Source organism: Lathamus discolor, chromosome 11, assembly GCF_037157495.1.
Source record: "Lathamus discolor isolate bLatDis1 chromosome 11, bLatDis1.hap1, whole genome shotgun sequence".
Lineage (NCBI taxonomy): Eukaryota > Metazoa > Chordata > Aves > Psittaciformes > Psittacidae > Lathamus > Lathamus discolor.
In genome coordinates this window covers 13,682,421-13,700,096 of record NC_088894.1, presented here as the reverse complement: position 1 = coordinate 13,700,096, position 17,676 = coordinate 13,682,421, and the positions used below count along the sequence as shown (strand labels likewise).

Here is a 17,676-nt window from a genome sequence, read left to right as displayed (position 1 = left end):
ATCTACCGCTCTACCATCGTGCCTCCACCTAGTCACTTCCTCATAGAAGGCTATAAGGTTGGTCATACATGACTTCCCCCTCATAAAACCATGTTGGCTGTTCTTAATGACCCCCTCATCCTTGATATGCCTAGTGATGGAGTCAAGAATAAGTTGTTCCATCACCTTTCCAGGGATGGAGGTAAGGCTGACCGGTCTATAATTACCCGGGTCCTCCTTCTTGCCCTTCTTATAGACCGGTGTGACCTTTGCCATCCGCCAATCCTCAGGCACCTCGCCCGTTTCCCACGACTTACCAAAGATGATGGAAAGTGGCCTAGCAATGACCTCCGCCAGCTCCCTCAGCACCCGTGGGTGCATTCCATCTGGACCCATCGATTTACAGATGTCCAGATTGCATAGCTGATCCCTAACCCAATCCTCATCTACCAAAGCAAACTCCTTTGTCCTGACTCCTTCTGGGGCTATAGAAATACGGGTCCCTTTGGTCCCCATCCCGCAGGGTGTGAAGAAGGTCTGGGGCCAGAGGTGCTTTGGGATACCAGATGTTGGCGGCTGCAGCTGGAGCCAGGCTCACCCGCCGCTGCTGTCCTGTGGGACCCTGCAAGCGGGGAGGGAGGGGGAGCTGCCAGCAGGAGAATGGCAGCGGGCAGGGGCAGCCGCTGCGTGCATGAGGTGTGCGTGCAAATGCACACGGGGACACGCGAGCTCAAGGTGCAGAGCTGCTGCAGACCCCTCCTCAAGCAGGCAGCCCCGGACACACGCTGCTGGCACCGCACCTTGTGCTGCCCTCGCAGCCTTCGCTGCGCATGGGGCGAAGCTTCTCGCACGCGCTCAACCTTGTGAGCCAAGCTGGTGCACATGGCTGGCCAGGGCTGCATTCCAGCCCCAAGGACACATCCCAACTGCAGCACATGAGCACTGCTACCGTCGCTCAATGACTGCTTGTGGGACAGGGAAGGAGCAAAGGAGATGGTCCTGGCCCCGTGTGGTTGGCCAGAGCAGCCTTCACCCGTTTTATTGATTACTTAAGCACCAAAGTGTGTCTCTGTCATCTCAGGGCCTCACGTAACGATTGCCCGATGTCCCCCACGGAGCTGCAGCCCCTTCGGGGCTCGTCCCCATCCCCTGCTCGCAGCAGTTCTGGAATTCTGGGGTGACGTCACAGCCGGCGTTACAATGGCAACTGCCCGTGCCCAGGCAACAACACAGACCTTCACCCCTGAACCCACACTTTTCCCCTGCTCCCACCTGTGTCCGCCAGTCCCTTCTGCCGTGCTCCTGTTCTGCCCTTCCGCCCTGTTCCTGTTCTGCCCTTCTGCCCTGTTCCTCTTCTGCCCTTCTGCCCTAGTGCCAGCCCTTTCCGCTTGTTCCCATCCCTATTGCCTTGTGCCCTGCCCCTCGGACGTGACTCGGTGCCACGAAATGCAGCCCCAGAAGAAATCCATCCCTGTCCTGCTGGTGGCCGCGCTCAGCCCTTGCGGAGGCGAGGACGCGAAGGGCTGCCTTCGTAGAGTAAGGAGCCGGTGGGTGCCGAGGCAGGCGCGGGGCCGGGTCTGTGCCCTGGCCCCGCAGGCAGGGAGCACGGCCGCTCACCCCTGCCCTCCCTCCTCTGGCAGGTCCTCAAGCCGCTACCGCCCCGCAAGGTGCTGAAGCGCAGCCGGCAGAGGATCCTCCAGCTGCACGCGCCAGCCTGCCAGAGCTGGTGGGTGCTGCTGCACAAGGAGCCCCCGGCCTCCCGCCAGCTCCTGCTGGGGACATGCCCAGGGCCCCAGTGCTCCCCGCCTCTGCCCGGGCAGCGAGAGGGGACCGGGGTACCCAGAGCCCTGTCCCACAGCTGCGCTCCGCTGCTCTGGGCAGCGCCAATGCACTCTTCTGCTTGCCTTTTGCCGTAGGCTGTTCCAACAGATGCGCAAGCTGGAGGAAGAGGCCGCCAGCAGGACCCAAGTGGGGCTGCAAGTGCAGCCGATGGAGGTGGATGAGAAGGTGGAGGAGGTGGAGGCAATGGAGGTGGATGTGGAGGAGGAGGAGGCAATGGAGGTGGATGAGAAGGTGCAGGAGGAGGCGATGGAGGTGGATGAGAAGGTGCAGGAGGAGGCTATGGAGGTGGATGTGGAGGAGGATGAGGCGATGGATACCAACTGATGAGTGGTAAGGCAGCACGTGCCCCCCATCCACTGCTGGCAGTCAGGGTGGGTCGGCTGCTGCCGCCCTGGGGCTGGGGCTGCGTGCGACGGCGCTGATACGGGGACACGGTGCCCGGTGGCCCCATCCTGGTGGCACAAGCGCCGCCACTGCGCTGCCCTGCGCTGCCTTGGGGACACGCGAGCCGAGGCTGATCACGTAGAGCCCGGCTCCCAGCCCCAGCCAGGGCTGAGCCCCACGGCAGAGCCCCGCTCTGCCCAGCCTGTGGCAACACTATGACCATCAGTAGCCTCACTGAGATGACCTTGTGCTTCTTCCTTCCAGGGCTGGTGGAGGTGGAAGTTTTGCGGGCAGCGTTTGAAGGAGTTTGCTTTAGAAGAGTTGTTTTCGTAGAAGATTGCTGTTGTTTGAGAAGATTGTTGTTTTTTCCATAGGAGTTGTAGGTTTAGGTAGCATAGGTGTAGGTTTAAGAAGAAGAGTTGTAGTTGTAGGTAGAATAAGGGTAGGTTTAAGAAGAATTGTTTTACTTTTAGGTAGAATAGGTGTAGGTTTAAGAAGAATTATTTTACTTTTAGGTAGAATAGGTGTAGGTTTAAGAAGAATTGTTTTACTTTTAGGTAGAATAGGTGTAGGTTTAGGTAGAGTAGTTGTAGGTTTAGGTAGAAGAGTTGTATTTCCAAGAAGAACAGTTCTTTTTGATTGTATATTGTTGGTTGATTCGTAAATACATTTCTTGCCGTTTTTCTGACCCAGTCTCTCTTTGTATTTACTGCGATCCCACGTGGCTTTGGCAGACAAGTGGTTTCCACTTGCCCTGGGTTCCCAGAGCTGGAGTGGGCATGGGAGCTGGAGCTGGCTGCTGGGGCACCCCAGCTCTCCTCATGTGGGCTCCCTGCCCTGGCAGGGCGGCTCTTTCGGGCTCTCTGCAGCTGTGGGCAGGGCTGGGCACGGGCGAGGGACCCAAGGTGAGGGTGCTCACACAGACTCCTTGGCGGCTGCAGGGCACCAGGTCTGGTGCTGCCATTGGGCACAGCCTGTGGAGAGCTGACCAAAGCTTCTCGGGCTGCTCCTCAAGCTGGGGGAAGCACGGCCACATACGAGGGATCAGCCATGGAATCACAGAATCACAGCGTGCCCAGGTCGCTGCGGGAGCAGCCTGTACCCGGCATCCTCTTGGATGCTGCTGCCCAAACCAAGCATTTGACCTCCTTCCGTCCCTTCCTCCCAGTGAGTCACAGAATCACAGAATCCCAAGGGTTGGAAGGGACCTCAAAAGATCATCTAGTCCAGCCCCCTTGCAAGAGCAGGGTAACCTACAGCACATCACACAGGAACTTGTCCAGGCGGGCCTTGAATATCTCCAGTGTAGGAGACTCCACAACCCCCCTGGGCAACCTGTTCCAGTGCTCTGTCACTCTTACAGTAAAGAAGTTCTTCCTGATGTTAACGTGGAACTTCCTATGCTCCAGTTTACACCCATTGCCCCTTGTCCTATCACTGGATATCACTGAGAAAAGCCTAGCTCCATCATCCTGACACCTACCCTTTACATATTTGTAAACATTGATGAGGTCACCCCTCAGTCTCCTCTTCTCCAAGCTAAAGAGACCCAGCTCCCTCAGCCTCTCCTCATAAGGGAGATGTTCCACTCCCTGAGTCATCTTTGTGGCTCTGCGCTGGACTCCTTCAAGCAATTCCCTGTCCTTCTTGAACAGAGGGGCCCAGAACTGGACACAATATTCCAGATGCGGCCTCACCAAGGCTGAGTAGAGGGGGAGGAGAACCTCTCTTGACCTACTAACCACTCCCTTTCTAACGCACCCTAAGATGCCATTTGCCTTCTTGGCCGCAAGAGCACATTGCTGGCTCATGGTCATCCTCCTATCCACCAGGACCCCCAGGTCCCTTTCCCCTTCGCTACTTTCCAGCAGGTCAACCCCCAACCTGTACTGGTACATGGGGTTGTTCTTCCCCAGATGCAAGACTCTACACTTGCCCTTGTTAAATTTCATCAAGTTTCTCCCCGCCCAACTCTCCAGCCTGTCCAGGTCTCGCTGAATGGCAGCACAGTCCTCTGGTGTGTCAGCCACTCCTCCCAGTTTTGTGTCATCAGCAAACTTGCTGATGGTGCACTCAGTTCCCTCATCCAGGTCATTGATGAAAATATTAAACAGCACCGGTCCCAGCACCGACCCCTGAGGAACTCCACTAGTCACAGACCTCCAGCTAGATTCTGCGCCATTGACCACAACTCTCTGCCTTCTTCCTTTCAACCAGTTCTCGATCCACCTCACTACTTGATCGTCAAGCCCACACTTCTTTAGCTTATCTATGAGGATGCTGTGGGAGACAGTATCAAATGCCTTACTGAAATCAAGAAAAACTACATCTACCGCTCTACCATCGTGCCTCCACCTAGTCACTTCCTCATAGAAGGCTATAAGGTTGGTCATACATGACTTCCCCCTCATAAAACCATGTTGGCTGTTCTTAATGACCCCCTCATCCTTGATATGCCTAGTGATGGAGTCAAGAATAAGTTGTTCCATCACCTTTCCAGGGATGGAGGTAAGGCTGACCGGTCTATAATTACCCGGGTCCTCCTTCTTGCCCTTCTTATAGACCGGTGTGACCTTTGCCATCCGCCAATCCTCAGGCACCTCGCCCGTTTCCCACGACTTACCAAAGATGATGGAGAGTGGCCTAGCAATGACCTCCGCCAGCTCCCTCAGCACCCGTGGGTGCATTCCATCTGGACCCATCGATTTACAGATGTCCAGATTGCACAGCTGTTCCCTAACCCAATCCTCATCTACCAAAGCAAACTCCTTTGTCCTGACTCCTTCTGGGGCTATAGAAATCCGGGTCCCTTTGGTCCCCATCCCGCAGGGTGTGAAGAGGGTCTGGGGCCAGAGGTGCTTTGGGATACCAGATGTTGGCGGCTGCAGCTGGAGCCAGGCTCACCCGCCGCTGCTGTCCTGTGGGACCCTGCAAGCGGGGAGGGAGGGGGAGCTGCCAGCAGGAGAATGGCAGCGGGCAGGGGCAGCCGCTGCGTGCATGAGGTGTGCGTGCAAATGCACACGGGGACACGCGAGCTCAAGGTGCAGAGCTGCTGCAGACCCCTCCTCAAGCAGGCAGCCCCGGACACACGCTGCTGGCACCGCACCTTGTGCTGCCCTCGCAGCCTTCGCTGCGCATGGGGCGAAGCTTCTCGCACGCGCTCAACCTTGTGAGCCAAGCTGGTGCACATGGCTGGCCAGGGCTGCATTCCAGCCCCAAGGACACATCCCAACTGCAGCACATGAGCACTGCTACCATCGCTCAATGACTGCTTGTGGGACAGGGAAGGAGCAAAGGAGATGGTCCTGGCCCCGTGTGGTTGGCCAGAGCAGCCTTCACCCGTTTTATTGATTACTTAAGCACCAAAGTGTGTCTCTGTCATCTCAGGGCCTCACGTAACGATTGCCCGATGTCCCCCACGGAGCTGCAGCCCCTTCGGGGCTCGTCCCCATCCCCTGCTCGCAGCAGTTCTGGAATTCTGGGGTGACGTCACAGCTGGCGTTACAATGGCAACTGCCCGTGCCCAGGCAACAACACAGACCTTCACCCCTGAACCCACACTTTTCCCCTGCTCCCACCTGTGTCCGCCAGTCCCTTCTGCCGTGCTCCTGTTCTGCCCTTCCGCCCTGTTCCTGTTCTGCCCTTCTGCCCTGTTCCTCTTCTGCCCTTCTGCCCTAGTGCCAGCCCTTTCCGCTTGTTCCCATCCCTATTGCCTTGTGCCCTGCCCCTCGGACGTGACTCGGTGCCACGAAATGCAGCCCCAGAAGAAATCCATCCCTGTCCTGCTGGTGGCCGCGCTCAGCCCTTGCGGAGGCGAGGACGCGAAGGGCTGCCTTCGTAGAGTAAGGAGCCGGTGGGTGCCGAGGCAGGCGCGGGGCCGGGTCTGTGCCCTGGCCCCGCAGGCAGGGAGCACGGCCGCTCACCCCTGCCCTCTCTCCTCTGGCAGGTCCTCAAGCCGCTACCGCCCCGCAAGGTGCTGAAGCGCAGCCGGCAGAGGATCCTCCAGCTGCACGCGCCAGCCTGCCAGAGCTGGTGGGTGCTGCTGCACAAGGAGCCCCCGGCCTCCCGCCAGCTCCTGCTGGGGACATGCCCAGGGCCCCAGTGCTCCCCGCCTCTGCCCGGGCAGCGAGAGGGGACCGGGGTACCCAGAGCCCTGTCCCACAGCTGCGCTCCGCTGCTCTGGGCAGCGCCAATGCACTCTTCTGCTTGCCTTTTGCCGTAGGCTGTTCCAACAGATGCGCAAGCTGGAGGAAGAGGCCGCCAGCAGGACCCAAGTGGGGCTGCAAGTGCAGCCGATGGAGGTGGATGAGAAGGTGGAGGAGGTGGAGGCAATGGAGGTGGATGTGGAGGAGGAGGAGGCAATGGAGGTGGATGAGAAGGTGCAGGAGGAGGCTATGGAGGTGGATGTGGAGGAGGATGAGGCGATGGATACCAACTGATGAGTGGTAAGGCAGCACGTGCCCCCCATCCACTGCTGGCAGTCAGGGTGGGTCGGCTGCTGCCGCCCTGGGGCTGGGGCTGCGTGCGACGGCGCTGATACGGGGACACGGTGCCCGGTGGCCACATCCTGGTGGCACAAGCACCGCCACCGCGCTGCCCTGCGCTGCCTTGGGGACACGCGAGCCGAGGCTGATCGCGTAGAGCCCGGCTCCCAGCCCCAGCCAGGGCTGAGCCCCACGGCAGAGCCCCGCTCTGCCCAGCCTGTGGCAACACTATGACCATCAGTAGCCTCACTGAAATGACCTTGTGCTTCTTCCTTCCAGGGCTGGTGGAGGTGGAAGTTTTGCGGGCAGCGTTTGGAGGAGTTTGTTTTAGAAGAGTTGTTTTTCGTAGAAGATTGCCGTTGTTTGAGAAGATTGTTGTTTTTTCCATAGGAGTTGTAGGTTTAGGTAGCATAGGTGTAGGTTCAAGAAGAAGAGTTGTAGCTGTAGGTAGAATAGGCGTAGGTTTAAGAAGAATTGTTTTACTTTTAGGTAGAATAGGTGTAGGTTTAAGAAGAATTGTTTTACTTTTAGGTAGAATAGGTGTAGGTTTAAGAAGAATTGTTTTACTTTTAGGTAGAATAGGTGTAGGTTTAGGTAGAGTAGTTGTAGGTTTAGGTAGAAGAGTTGTATTTCCAAGAAGAACAGTTCTTTTTGATTGTATATTGTTGGTTGATTCGTAAATACATTTCTTGCCGTTTTTCTGACCCAGTCTCTCTTTGTATTTACTGCGATCCCACGTGGCTTTGGCAGACAAGTGGTTTCCACTTGCCCTGGGTTCCCAGAGCTGGAGTGGGCATGGGAGCTGGAGCTGGCTGCTGGGGCACCCCAGCTCTCCTCATGTGGGCTCCCTGCCCTGGCAGGGCGGCTCTTTCGGGCTCTCTGCAGCTGTGGGCAGGGCTGGGCACGGGCGAGGGACCCAAGGTGAGGGTGCTCACACAGACTCCTTGGCGGCTGCAGGGCACCAGGTCTGGTGCTGCCATTGGGCACAGCCTGTGGAGAGCTGACCAAAGCTTCTCGGGCTGCTCCTCAAGCTGGGGGAAGCACGGCCACATACGAGGGATCAGCCATGGAATCACAGAATCACAGCGTGCCCAGGTCGCTGCGGGAGCAGCCTGCACCCGGCATCCTCTTGGATGCTGCTGCCCAAACCAAGCATTTGACCTCCTTCCGTCCCTTCCTCCCAGTGAGTCACAGAATCACAGAATCCCAAGGGTTGGAAGGGACCTCAAAAGATCATCTAGTCCAGCCCCCTTGCAAGAGCAGGGTAACCTACAGTACATCACACAGGAACTTGTCCAGGCGGGCCTTGAATATCTCCAGTGTAGGAGACTCCACAACCCCCCTGGGCAACCTGTTCCAGTGCTCTGTCACTCTTACAGTAAAGAAGTTCTTCCTGATGTTAACGTGGAACTTCCTATGCTCCAGTTTACACCCATTGCCCCTTGTCCTATCACTGGATATCACTGAGAAAAGCCTAGCTCCATCATCCTGACACCCACCCTTTACATATTTGTAAACATTGATGAGGTCACCCCTCAGTCTCCTCTTCTCCAAGCTAAAGAGACCCAGCTCCCTCAGCCTCTCCTCATAAGGGAGATGTTCCACTCCCTGAGTCATCTTTGTGGCTCTGCGCTGGACTCCTTCAAGCAATTCCCTGTCCTTCTTGAACAGAGGGGCCCAGAACTGGACACAATATTCCAGATGCGGCCTCACCAAGGCTGAGTAGAGGGGGAGGAGAACCTCTCTTGACCTACTAACCACTCCCTTTCTAACGCACCCTAAGATGCCATTTGCCTTCTTGGCCACAAGAGCACATTGCTGGCTCATGGTCATCCTCCTATCCACCAGGACCCCCAGGTCCCTTTCCCCTTCGCTACTTTCCAGCAGGTCAACCCCCAACCTGTACTGGTACATGGGGTTGTTCTTCCCCAGATGCAAGACTCTACACTTGCCCTTGTTAAATTTCATCAAGTTTCTCCCCGCCCAACTCTCCAGCCTGTCCAGGTCTCGCTGAATGGCAGCACAGTCCTCTGGTGTGTCAGCCACTCCTCCCAGTTTTGTGTCATCAGCAAACTTGCTGATGGTGCACTCAGTTCCCTCATCCAGGTCATTGATGAAAATATTAAACAGCACCGGTCCCAGCACCGACCCCTGAGGAACTCCACTAGTCACAGACCTCCAGCTAGATTCTGCGCCATTGACCACAACTCTCTGCCTTCTTCCTTTCAACCAGTTCTCGATCCACCTCACTACTTGATCGTCAAGCCCACACTTCTTTAGCTTATCTATGAGGATGCTGTGGGAGACAGTATCAAATGCCTTACTGAAATCAAGAAAAACTACATCTACCGCTCTACCATCGTGCCTCCACCTAGTCACTTCCTCATAGAAGGCTATAAGGTTGGTCATACATGACTTCCCCCTCATAAAACCATGTTGGCTGTTCTTAATGACCCCCTCATCCTTGATATGCCTAGTGATGGAGTCAAGAATAAGTTGTTCCATCACCTTTCCAGGGATGGAGGTAAGGCTGACCGGTCTATAATTACCCGGGTCCTCCTTCTTGCCCTTCTTATAGACCGTTGTGACCTTTGCCATCCGCCAATCCTCAGGCACCTCGCCCGTTTCCCACGACTTACCAAAGATGATGGAGAGTGGCCTAGCAATGACCTCCGCCAGCTCCCTCAGCACCCGTGGGTGCATTCCATCTGGACCCATCGATTTACAGATGTCCAGATTGCACAGCTGTTCCCTAACCCAATCCTCATCTACCAAAGCAAACTCCTTTGTCCTGACTCCTTCTGGGGCTATAGAAATCCGGGTCCCTTTGGTCCCCATCCCGCAGGGTGTGAAGAGGGTCTGGGGCCAGAGGTGCTTTGGGATACCAGATGTTGGCGGCTGCAGCTGGAGCCAGGCTCACCCGCCGCTGCTGTCCTGTGGGACCCTGCAAGCGGGGAGGGAGGGGGAGCTGCCAGCAGGAGAATGGCAGCGGGCAGGGGCAGCCGCTGCGTGCATGAGGTGTGCGTGCAAATGCACACGGGGACACGCGAGCTCAAGGTGCAGAGCTGCTGCAGACCCCTCCTCAAGCAGGCAGCCCCGGACACACGCTGCTGGCACCGCACCTTGTGCTGCCCTCGCAGCCTTCGCTGCGCATGGGGCGAAGCTTCTCGCACGCGCTCAACCTTGTGAGCCAAGCTGGTGCACATGGCTGGCCAGGGCTGCATTCCAGCCCCAAGGACACATCCCAACTGCAGCACATGAGCACTGCTACCGTCGCTCAATGACTGCTTGTGGGACAGGGAAGGAGCAAAGGAGATGGTCCTGGCCCCGTGTGGTTGGCCAGAGCAGCCTTCACCCGTTTTATTGATTACTTAAGCACCAAAGTGTGTCTCTGTCATCTCAGGGCCTCACGTAACGATTGCCCGATGTCCCCCACGGAGCTGCAGCCCCTTCGGGGCTCGTCCCCATCCCCTGCTCGCAGCAGTTCTGGAATTCTGGGGTGACGTCACAGCTGGCGTTACAATGGCAACTGCCCGTGCCCAGGCAACAACACAGACCTTCACCCCTGAACCCACACTTTTCCCCTGCTCCCACCTGTGTCCGCCAGTCCCTTCTGCCGTGCTCCTGTTCTGCCCTTCCGCCCTGTTCCTGTTCTGCCCTTCTGCCCTGTTCCTCTTCTGCCCTTCTGCCCTAGTGCCAGCCCTTTCCGCTTGTTCCCATCCCTATTGCCTTGTGCCCTGCCCCTCGGACGTGACTCGGTGCCACGAAATGCAGCCCCAGAAGAAATCCATCCCTGTCCTGCTGGTGGCCGCGCTCAGCCCTTGCGGAGGCGAGGACGCGAAGGGCTGCCTTCGTAGAGTAAGGAGCCGGTGGGTGCCGAGGCAGGCGCGGGGCCGGGTCTGTGCCCTGGCCCCGCAGGCAGGGAGCACGGCCGCTCACCCCTGCCCTCTCTCCTCTGGCAGGTCCTCAAGCCGCTACCGCCCCGCAAGGTGCTGAAGCGCAGCCGGCAGAGGATCCTCCAGCTGCACGCGCCAGCCTGCCAGAGCTGGTGGGTGCTGCTGCACAAGGAGCCCCCGGCCTCCCGCCAGCTCCTGCTGGGGACATGCCCAGGGCCCCAGTGCTCCCCGCCTCTGCCCGGGCAGCGAGAGGGGACCGGGGTACCCAGAGCCCTGTCCCACAGCTGCGCTCCGCTGCTCTGGGCAGCGCCAATGCACTCTTCTGCTTGCCTTTTGCCGTAGGCTGTTCCAACAGATGCGCAAGCTGGAGGAAGAGGCCGCCAGCAGGACCCAAGTGGGGCTGCAAGTGCAGCCGATGGAGGTGGATGAGAAGGTGGAGGAGGTGGAGGCAATGGAGGTGGATGTGGAGGAGGAGGAGGCAATGGAGGTGGATGAGAAGGTGCAGGAGGAGGCTATGGAGGTGGATGTGGAGGAGGATGAGGCGATGGATACCAACTGATGAGTGGTAAGGCAGCACGTGCCCCCCATCCACTGCTGGCAGTCAGGGTGGGTCGGCTGCTGCCGCCCTGGGGCTGGGGCTGCGTGCGACGGCGCTGATACGGGGACACGGTGCCCGGTGGCCACATCCTGGTGGCACAAGCACCGCCACCGCGCTGCCCTGCGCTGCCTTGGGGACACGCGAGCCGAGGCTGATCGCGTAGAGCCCGGCTCCCAGCCCCAGCCAGGGCTGAGCCCCACGGCAGAGCCCCGCTCTGCCCAGCCTGTGGCAACACTATGACCATCAGTAGCCTCACTGAAATGACCTTGTGCTTCTTCCTTCCAGGGCTGGTGGAGGTGGAAGTTTTGCGGGCAGCGTTTGGAGGAGTTTGTTTTAGAAGAGTTGTTTTTCGTAGAAGATTGCCGTTGTTTGAGAAGATTGTTGTTTTTTCCATAGGAGTTGTAGGTTTAGGTAGCATAGGTGTAGGTTCAAGAAGAAGAGTTGTAGCTGTAGGTAGAATAGGCGTAGGTTTAAGAAGAATTGTTTTACTTTTAGGTAGAATAGGTGTAGGTTTAAGAAGAATTGTTTTACTTTTAGGTAGAATAGGTGTAGGTTTAAGAAGAATTATTTTACTTTTAGGTAGAATAGGTGTAGGTTTAAGAAGAATTGTTTTACTTTTAGGTAGAATAGGTGTAGGTTTAGGTAGAGTAGTTGTAGGTTTAGGTAGAAGAGTTGTATTTTCAAGAAGAACAGTTCTTTTTGATTGTATATTGTTGGTTGATTCGTAAATACATTTCTTGCCGTTTTTCTGACCCAGTCTCTCTTTGTATTTACTGCGATCCCACGTGGCTTTGGCAGACAAGTGGTTTCCACTTGCCCTGGGTTCCCAGAGCTGGAGTGGGCATGGGAGCTGGAGCTGGCTGCTGGGGCACCCCAGCTCTCCTCATGTGGGCTCCCTGCCCTGGCAGGGCGGCTCTTTCGGGCTCTCTGCAGCTGTGGGCAGGGCTGGGCACGGGCGAGGGACCCAAGGTGAGGGTGCTCACACAGACTCCTTGGCGGCTGCAGGGCACCAGGTCTGGTGCTGCCATTGGGCACAGCCTGTGGAGAGCTGACCAAAGCTTCTCGGGCTGCTCCTCAAGCTGGGGGAAGCACGGCCACATACGAGGGATCAGCCATGGAATCACAGAATCACAGCGTGCCCAGGTCGCTGCGGGAGCAGCCTGCACCCGGCATCCTCTTGGATGCTGCTGCCCAAACCAAGCATTTGACCTCCTTCCGTCCCTTCCTCCCAGTGAGTCACAGAATCACAGAATCCCAAGGGTTGGAAGGGACCTCAAAAGATCATCTAGTCCAGCCCCCTTGCAAGAGCAGGGTAACCTACAGTACATCACACAGGAACTTGTCCAGGCGGGCCTTGAATATCTCCAGTGTAGGAGACTCCACAACCCCCCTGGGCAACCTGTTCCAGTGCTCTGTCACTCTTACAGTAAAGAAGTTCTTCCTGATGTTAACGTGGAACTTCCTATGCTCCAGTTTACACCCATTGCCCCTTGTCCTATCACTGGATATCACTGAAAAAAGCCTAGCTCCATCATCCTGACACCCACCCTTTACATATTTGTAAACATTGATGAGGTCACCCCTCAGTCTCCTCTTCTCCAAGCTAAAGAGACCCAGCTCCCTCAGCCTCTCCTCATAAGGGAGATGTTCCACTCCCTGAGTCATCTTTGTGGCTCTGCGCTGGACTCCTTCAAGCAATTCCCTGTCCTTCTTGAACAGAGGGGCCCAGAACTGGACACAATATTCCAGATGCGGCCTCACCAAGGCTGAGTAGAGGGGGAGGAGAACCTCTCTTGACCTACTAACCACTCCCTTTCTAACGCACCCTAAGATGCCATTTGCCTTCTTGGCCGCAAGAGCACATTGCTGGCTCATGGTCATCCTCCTATCCACCAGGACCCCCAGGTCCCTTTCCCCTTCGCTACTTTCCAGCAGGTCAACCCCCAACCTGTACTGGTCCATGGGGTTGTTCTTCCCCAGATGCAAGACTCTACACTTGCCCTTGTTAAATTTCATCAAGTTTCTCCCCGCCCAACTCTCCAGCCTGTCCAGGTCTCGCTGAATGGCAGCACAGTCCTCTGGTGTGTCAGCCACTCCTCCCAGTTTTGTGTCATCAGCAAACTTGCTGATGGTGCACTCAGTTCCCTCATCCAGGTCATTGATGAAAATATTAAACAGCACCGGTCCCAGCACCGACCCCTGAGGAACTCCACTAGTCACAGACCTCCAGCTAGATTCTGCGCCATTGACCACAACTCTCTGCCTTCTTCCTTTCAACCAGTTCTCGATCCACCTCACTACTTGATCGTCAAGCCCACACTTCTTTAGCTTATCTATGAGGATGCTGTGGGAGACAGTATCAAATGCCTTACTGAAATCAAGAAAAACTACATCTACCGCTCTACCATCGTGCCTCCACCTAGTCACTTCCTCATAGAAGGCTATAAGGTTGGTCATACATGACTTCCCCCTCATAAAACCATGTTGGCTGTTCTTAATGACCCCCTCATCCTTGATATGCCTAGTGATGGAGTCAAGAATAAGTTGTTCCATCACCTTTCCAGGGATGGAGGTAAGGCTGACCGGTCTATAATTACCCGGGTCCTCCTTCTTGCCCTTCTTATAGACCGTTGTGACCTTTGCCATCCGCCAATCCTCAGGCACCTCGCCCGTTTCCCACGACTTACCAAAGATGATGGAGAGTGGCCTAGCAATGACCTCCGCCAGCTCCCTCAGCACCCGTGGGTGCATTCCATCTGGACCCATCGATTTACAGATGTCCAGATTGCACAGCTGTTCCCTAACCCAATCCTCATCTACCAAAGCAAACTCCTCCTTTGTCCTGACTCCTTCTGGGGCTATAGAAATACGGGTCCCTTTGGTCCCCATCCCGCAGGGTGTGAAGAAGGTCTGGGGCCAGAGGTGCTTTGGGATACCAGATGTTGGCGGCTGCAGCTGGAGCCAGGCTCACCCGCCGCTGCTGTCCTGTGGGACCCTGCAAGCGGGGAGGGAGGGGGAGCTGCCAGCAGGAGAATGGCAGCGGGCAGGGGCAGCCGCTGCGTGCATGAGGTGTGCATGCAAATGCACACGGGGACACGCGAGCTCAAGGTGCAGAGCTGCTGCAGACCCCTCCTCAAGCAGGCAGCCCCGGACACACGCTGCTGGCACCGCACCTTGTGCTGCCCTCGCAGCCTTCGCTGCGCATGGGGCGAAGCTTCTCGCACGCGCTCAACCTTGTGAGCCAAGCTGGTGCACATGGCTGGCCAGGGCTGCATTCCAGCCCCAAGGACACATCCCAACTGCAGCACATGAGCACTGCTACCGTCGCTCAATGACTTCTTGTGGGACAGGGAAGGAGCAAAGGAGATGGTCCTGGCCCCGTGTGGTTGGCCAGAGCAGCCTTCACCCGTTTTATTGATTACTTAAGCACCAAAGTGTGTCTCTGTCATCTCAGGGCCTCACGTAACGATTGCCCGATGTCCCCCACGGAGCTGCAGCCCCTTCGGGCCCAGGGATGGAGGTAAGGCTGACCGGTCTATAATTACCCGGGTCCTCCTTCTTGCCCTTCTTATAGACCGGTGTGACCTTTGCCATCCGCCAATCCTCAGGCACCTCGCCCGTTTCCCACGACTTACCAAAGATGATGGAGAGTGGCCTAGCAATGACCTCCGCCAGCTCCCTCAGCACCCGTGGGTGCATTCCATCTGGACCCATCGATTTACAGATGTCCAGATTGCACAGCTGATCCCTAACCCAATCCTCATCTACCAAAGCAAACTCCTCCTTTGTCCTGACTCCTTCTGGGGCTATAGAAATCCGGGGCCCTCGGGGAGAGTCTGCAGGAGTAAAGACAGAGGCAAAGAAGGCATTCAGCACCTCTGCCTTCTTTATATCCTCTGTCTCCAGGGCACCCACTTCGTTCAGCAGTGGGCCTATATTGCCTCTTGTGTTAGTTTTATTTGCTATGTATTTGAAGAAGCCCTTTCTATTGTCTTTAACCCGACTAGCAAGATTGAGTTCCAAGGAGGCCTTAGCTGTCCTAATTGCCTCCCTACATCCTCTAACAACTGTCCTATATTCCTCCCAAGCGGCCAGCCCCTCCTTACATAATCCATAGATTCTCCTTTTCCACTTGAGTTTGCCCAGCAGCTCCTTGTTTAACCATGCCGGTCTCCTAGATCCCTTACTTGATTTCCTACTCATTGGGACGCTCCGATCCTGAGCTTGGAAGAAGCGGTCCTTGAATGCTAACCAACTATCTTGAGCCCCTTTACCGCCTAGTACACTTTCCCATGAGACTTCCCTTAGCAGTTGACTGAAGAGGCCAAAGTTGGCCCTTCGGAAATCCAGAACTGTGGCTTTGCTAGGTATTCTATTCCTCCCACACAGGATCCTAAACTCCACCATCTCATGGTCACTGCAGCCAAGGCTGACATTGACCGTCACCACTTCGACCAAACCCTCCTTGTTGGCGAGTACTAAATCTAGCAGCGCTGCTCTCCTAGTTGGTACGTCCACCATTTGCATTAAGAAATTATCGTCAATGCACTCTCTCATTTCACATGATCCTCTAAAGCAGCCTTTTATATTTCTTCTCACATATTTGGTGTACCCAACATTATGGATAGTCTCACCAGAAGCAGATGACAACAGTAACGCCTCCTTACCTTAACAAGAAGCATCTCCTTTGATACACTCTAATCACATTCATTAGTTTTCCCATTCAGCACAGGATGGCCAGCGATCATCCTGTAGCCTGCTGTGTGTTTTGTCTGGAGGCAGGGAGCGTAGTTGGGCTAGATAGATTATCATTGAGAGATCCAGTGAGAACACTACAAGATAAGTCTTAATGACTACATTCTGCTGAGCTTGCCAGGAAGTGGTGTGACTTTTGGAAAGGCAGAGAGGAATTAACTGCAGTATTTAGGTACAAAACCTAACTGACGTTTACCTCAAGAGAAAAGGAAAAGGAAAGAAAACTGACCATGGAGATACTGCAGATGAAATTAGGGCAGGAACTGAAACCCAAGACAGGTGAAATGTGTGGCTGTCATTTTGCAATGGATCTTCTCTCTTCTGAACTGGAAAACTTTCAGTGATAGCAGCAGACTATCTTGAAGAAGCTTCTCTATTTTAATCAGGCTTCTTTTAGCACCTGCTGAAATCTCAGAGCTCAGGATTGGCTTAAACACAAATGAAAAGGGCCCTGTGGCATGTATTCCTTGACAACAATCTGTTCTCCTCACCTCATAGAGTGTAATGATGCCATTTGTCTCATTTGGAGGCTTCCACTGAACATAGATCTTCTCTTCAAAAGGTCCTCCCTGGATGGATTCCAAGGGAACAGGTCCAGGAACTACAGGAAAAAAAAAAAAAACAAACCACCAAAAACCTGTGTGAGAAGCTCCCACAGCTCCAGCTGCACACGCATCAGAAGACACCAAAAGGCACCAGACATGAACTCAGAGCTCAAAATAGCTAAATAGATATAATAAAAACCCCACAAAAACCTCAAGGCACCATCATTGCCAAGGTTCAAACCATATGAAAGGCCTGTTCTTAACCGATGGTTCAAATAGGAACACCCTCATCTAACCATTAAGTGATAAATAAAATCAGAATGCATGAAAGTATAAAGCTAATTTCAGTATGTCCTTATTCAAGCGCAGCACAACAGCAGCAGGGAATTAATGTGTCCTTCTCCTCCCACACAATAAAGTTCTATCCCCCTAAACAGCCAGATTGCACCTTGGCATAAAGATGCTACTGGGCTGCACACCTTTATCAATATGAAAGATTGATTTCCTCAGTAAAGTAACAATGCAAAATTTATATTTCATTATGGCTACAAGGCCAGCTAAAAAATCCACTTACTCAAGCAAAACTTGAATGCTGTGGAAGGTAACTAATAAACGCACTCCCAAACCTGCCTGATGAAAACCCTGCTCATTTTCCTGAAGGATCTGCCATCCTCTTATGTCCCCCTGGATGATATAATGGGCTGCAAGAGCCACTTTGAACAGGAGAAACTTAGGACAGCAATTCCTTCCAGCTCTGGCAGAGGAAGAACTTCTTCTTTAACACATTAGACAGAATGGAGGCTTGTCATCTGTGAGAGTCCTCGAAATAGCTCAGATGGGATAATAACACTTTAAAGCTTTCCATCAGTACTTCCGGAAAACAGTTCTTTTATCCAGAATGGAAGAGTTAGCACTGGATGAATATAGCTTCTGAGACATATATAAAACGCTACATCCAGATCAGTATTAAGAACAGCTACAGTGTGGAAAAGAATATGCTATACTTCTTTTTATGGGACAGCGATGTGCATGCACAAGAAAAATCAACAAACACCAGAATTACATTTGCCCATATCATAGAATCACAGAATGGTTCTGGTTGGAAAGGACCTTAAGATCATTTGGTTCCAACCCCACTTCCGTGGAAAGGATGCTGCTCTCTGAGTCCTGGGTAGTTCAAAACACAACCTCAA

General features: G+C 54.7%; 1 protein-coding gene across 1 annotated transcript in view; it reads right to left on the bottom strand.

The window, feature by feature from the left end:
* The window catches only part of PTPRT (protein tyrosine phosphatase receptor type T), a 475,914-nt gene that overhangs the window by 157,660 nt on the left and 300,578 nt on the right, over positions 1 to 17,676 (bottom strand). Inside the window, exon 9 of the mRNA XM_065691506.1 lies at positions 16,430 to 16,539. Within this exon, the coding sequence (XP_065547578.1) occupies positions 16,430 to 16,539 (110 nt within the window). The remainder of the gene's footprint in view (positions 1 to 16,429; positions 16,540 to 17,676) is intronic.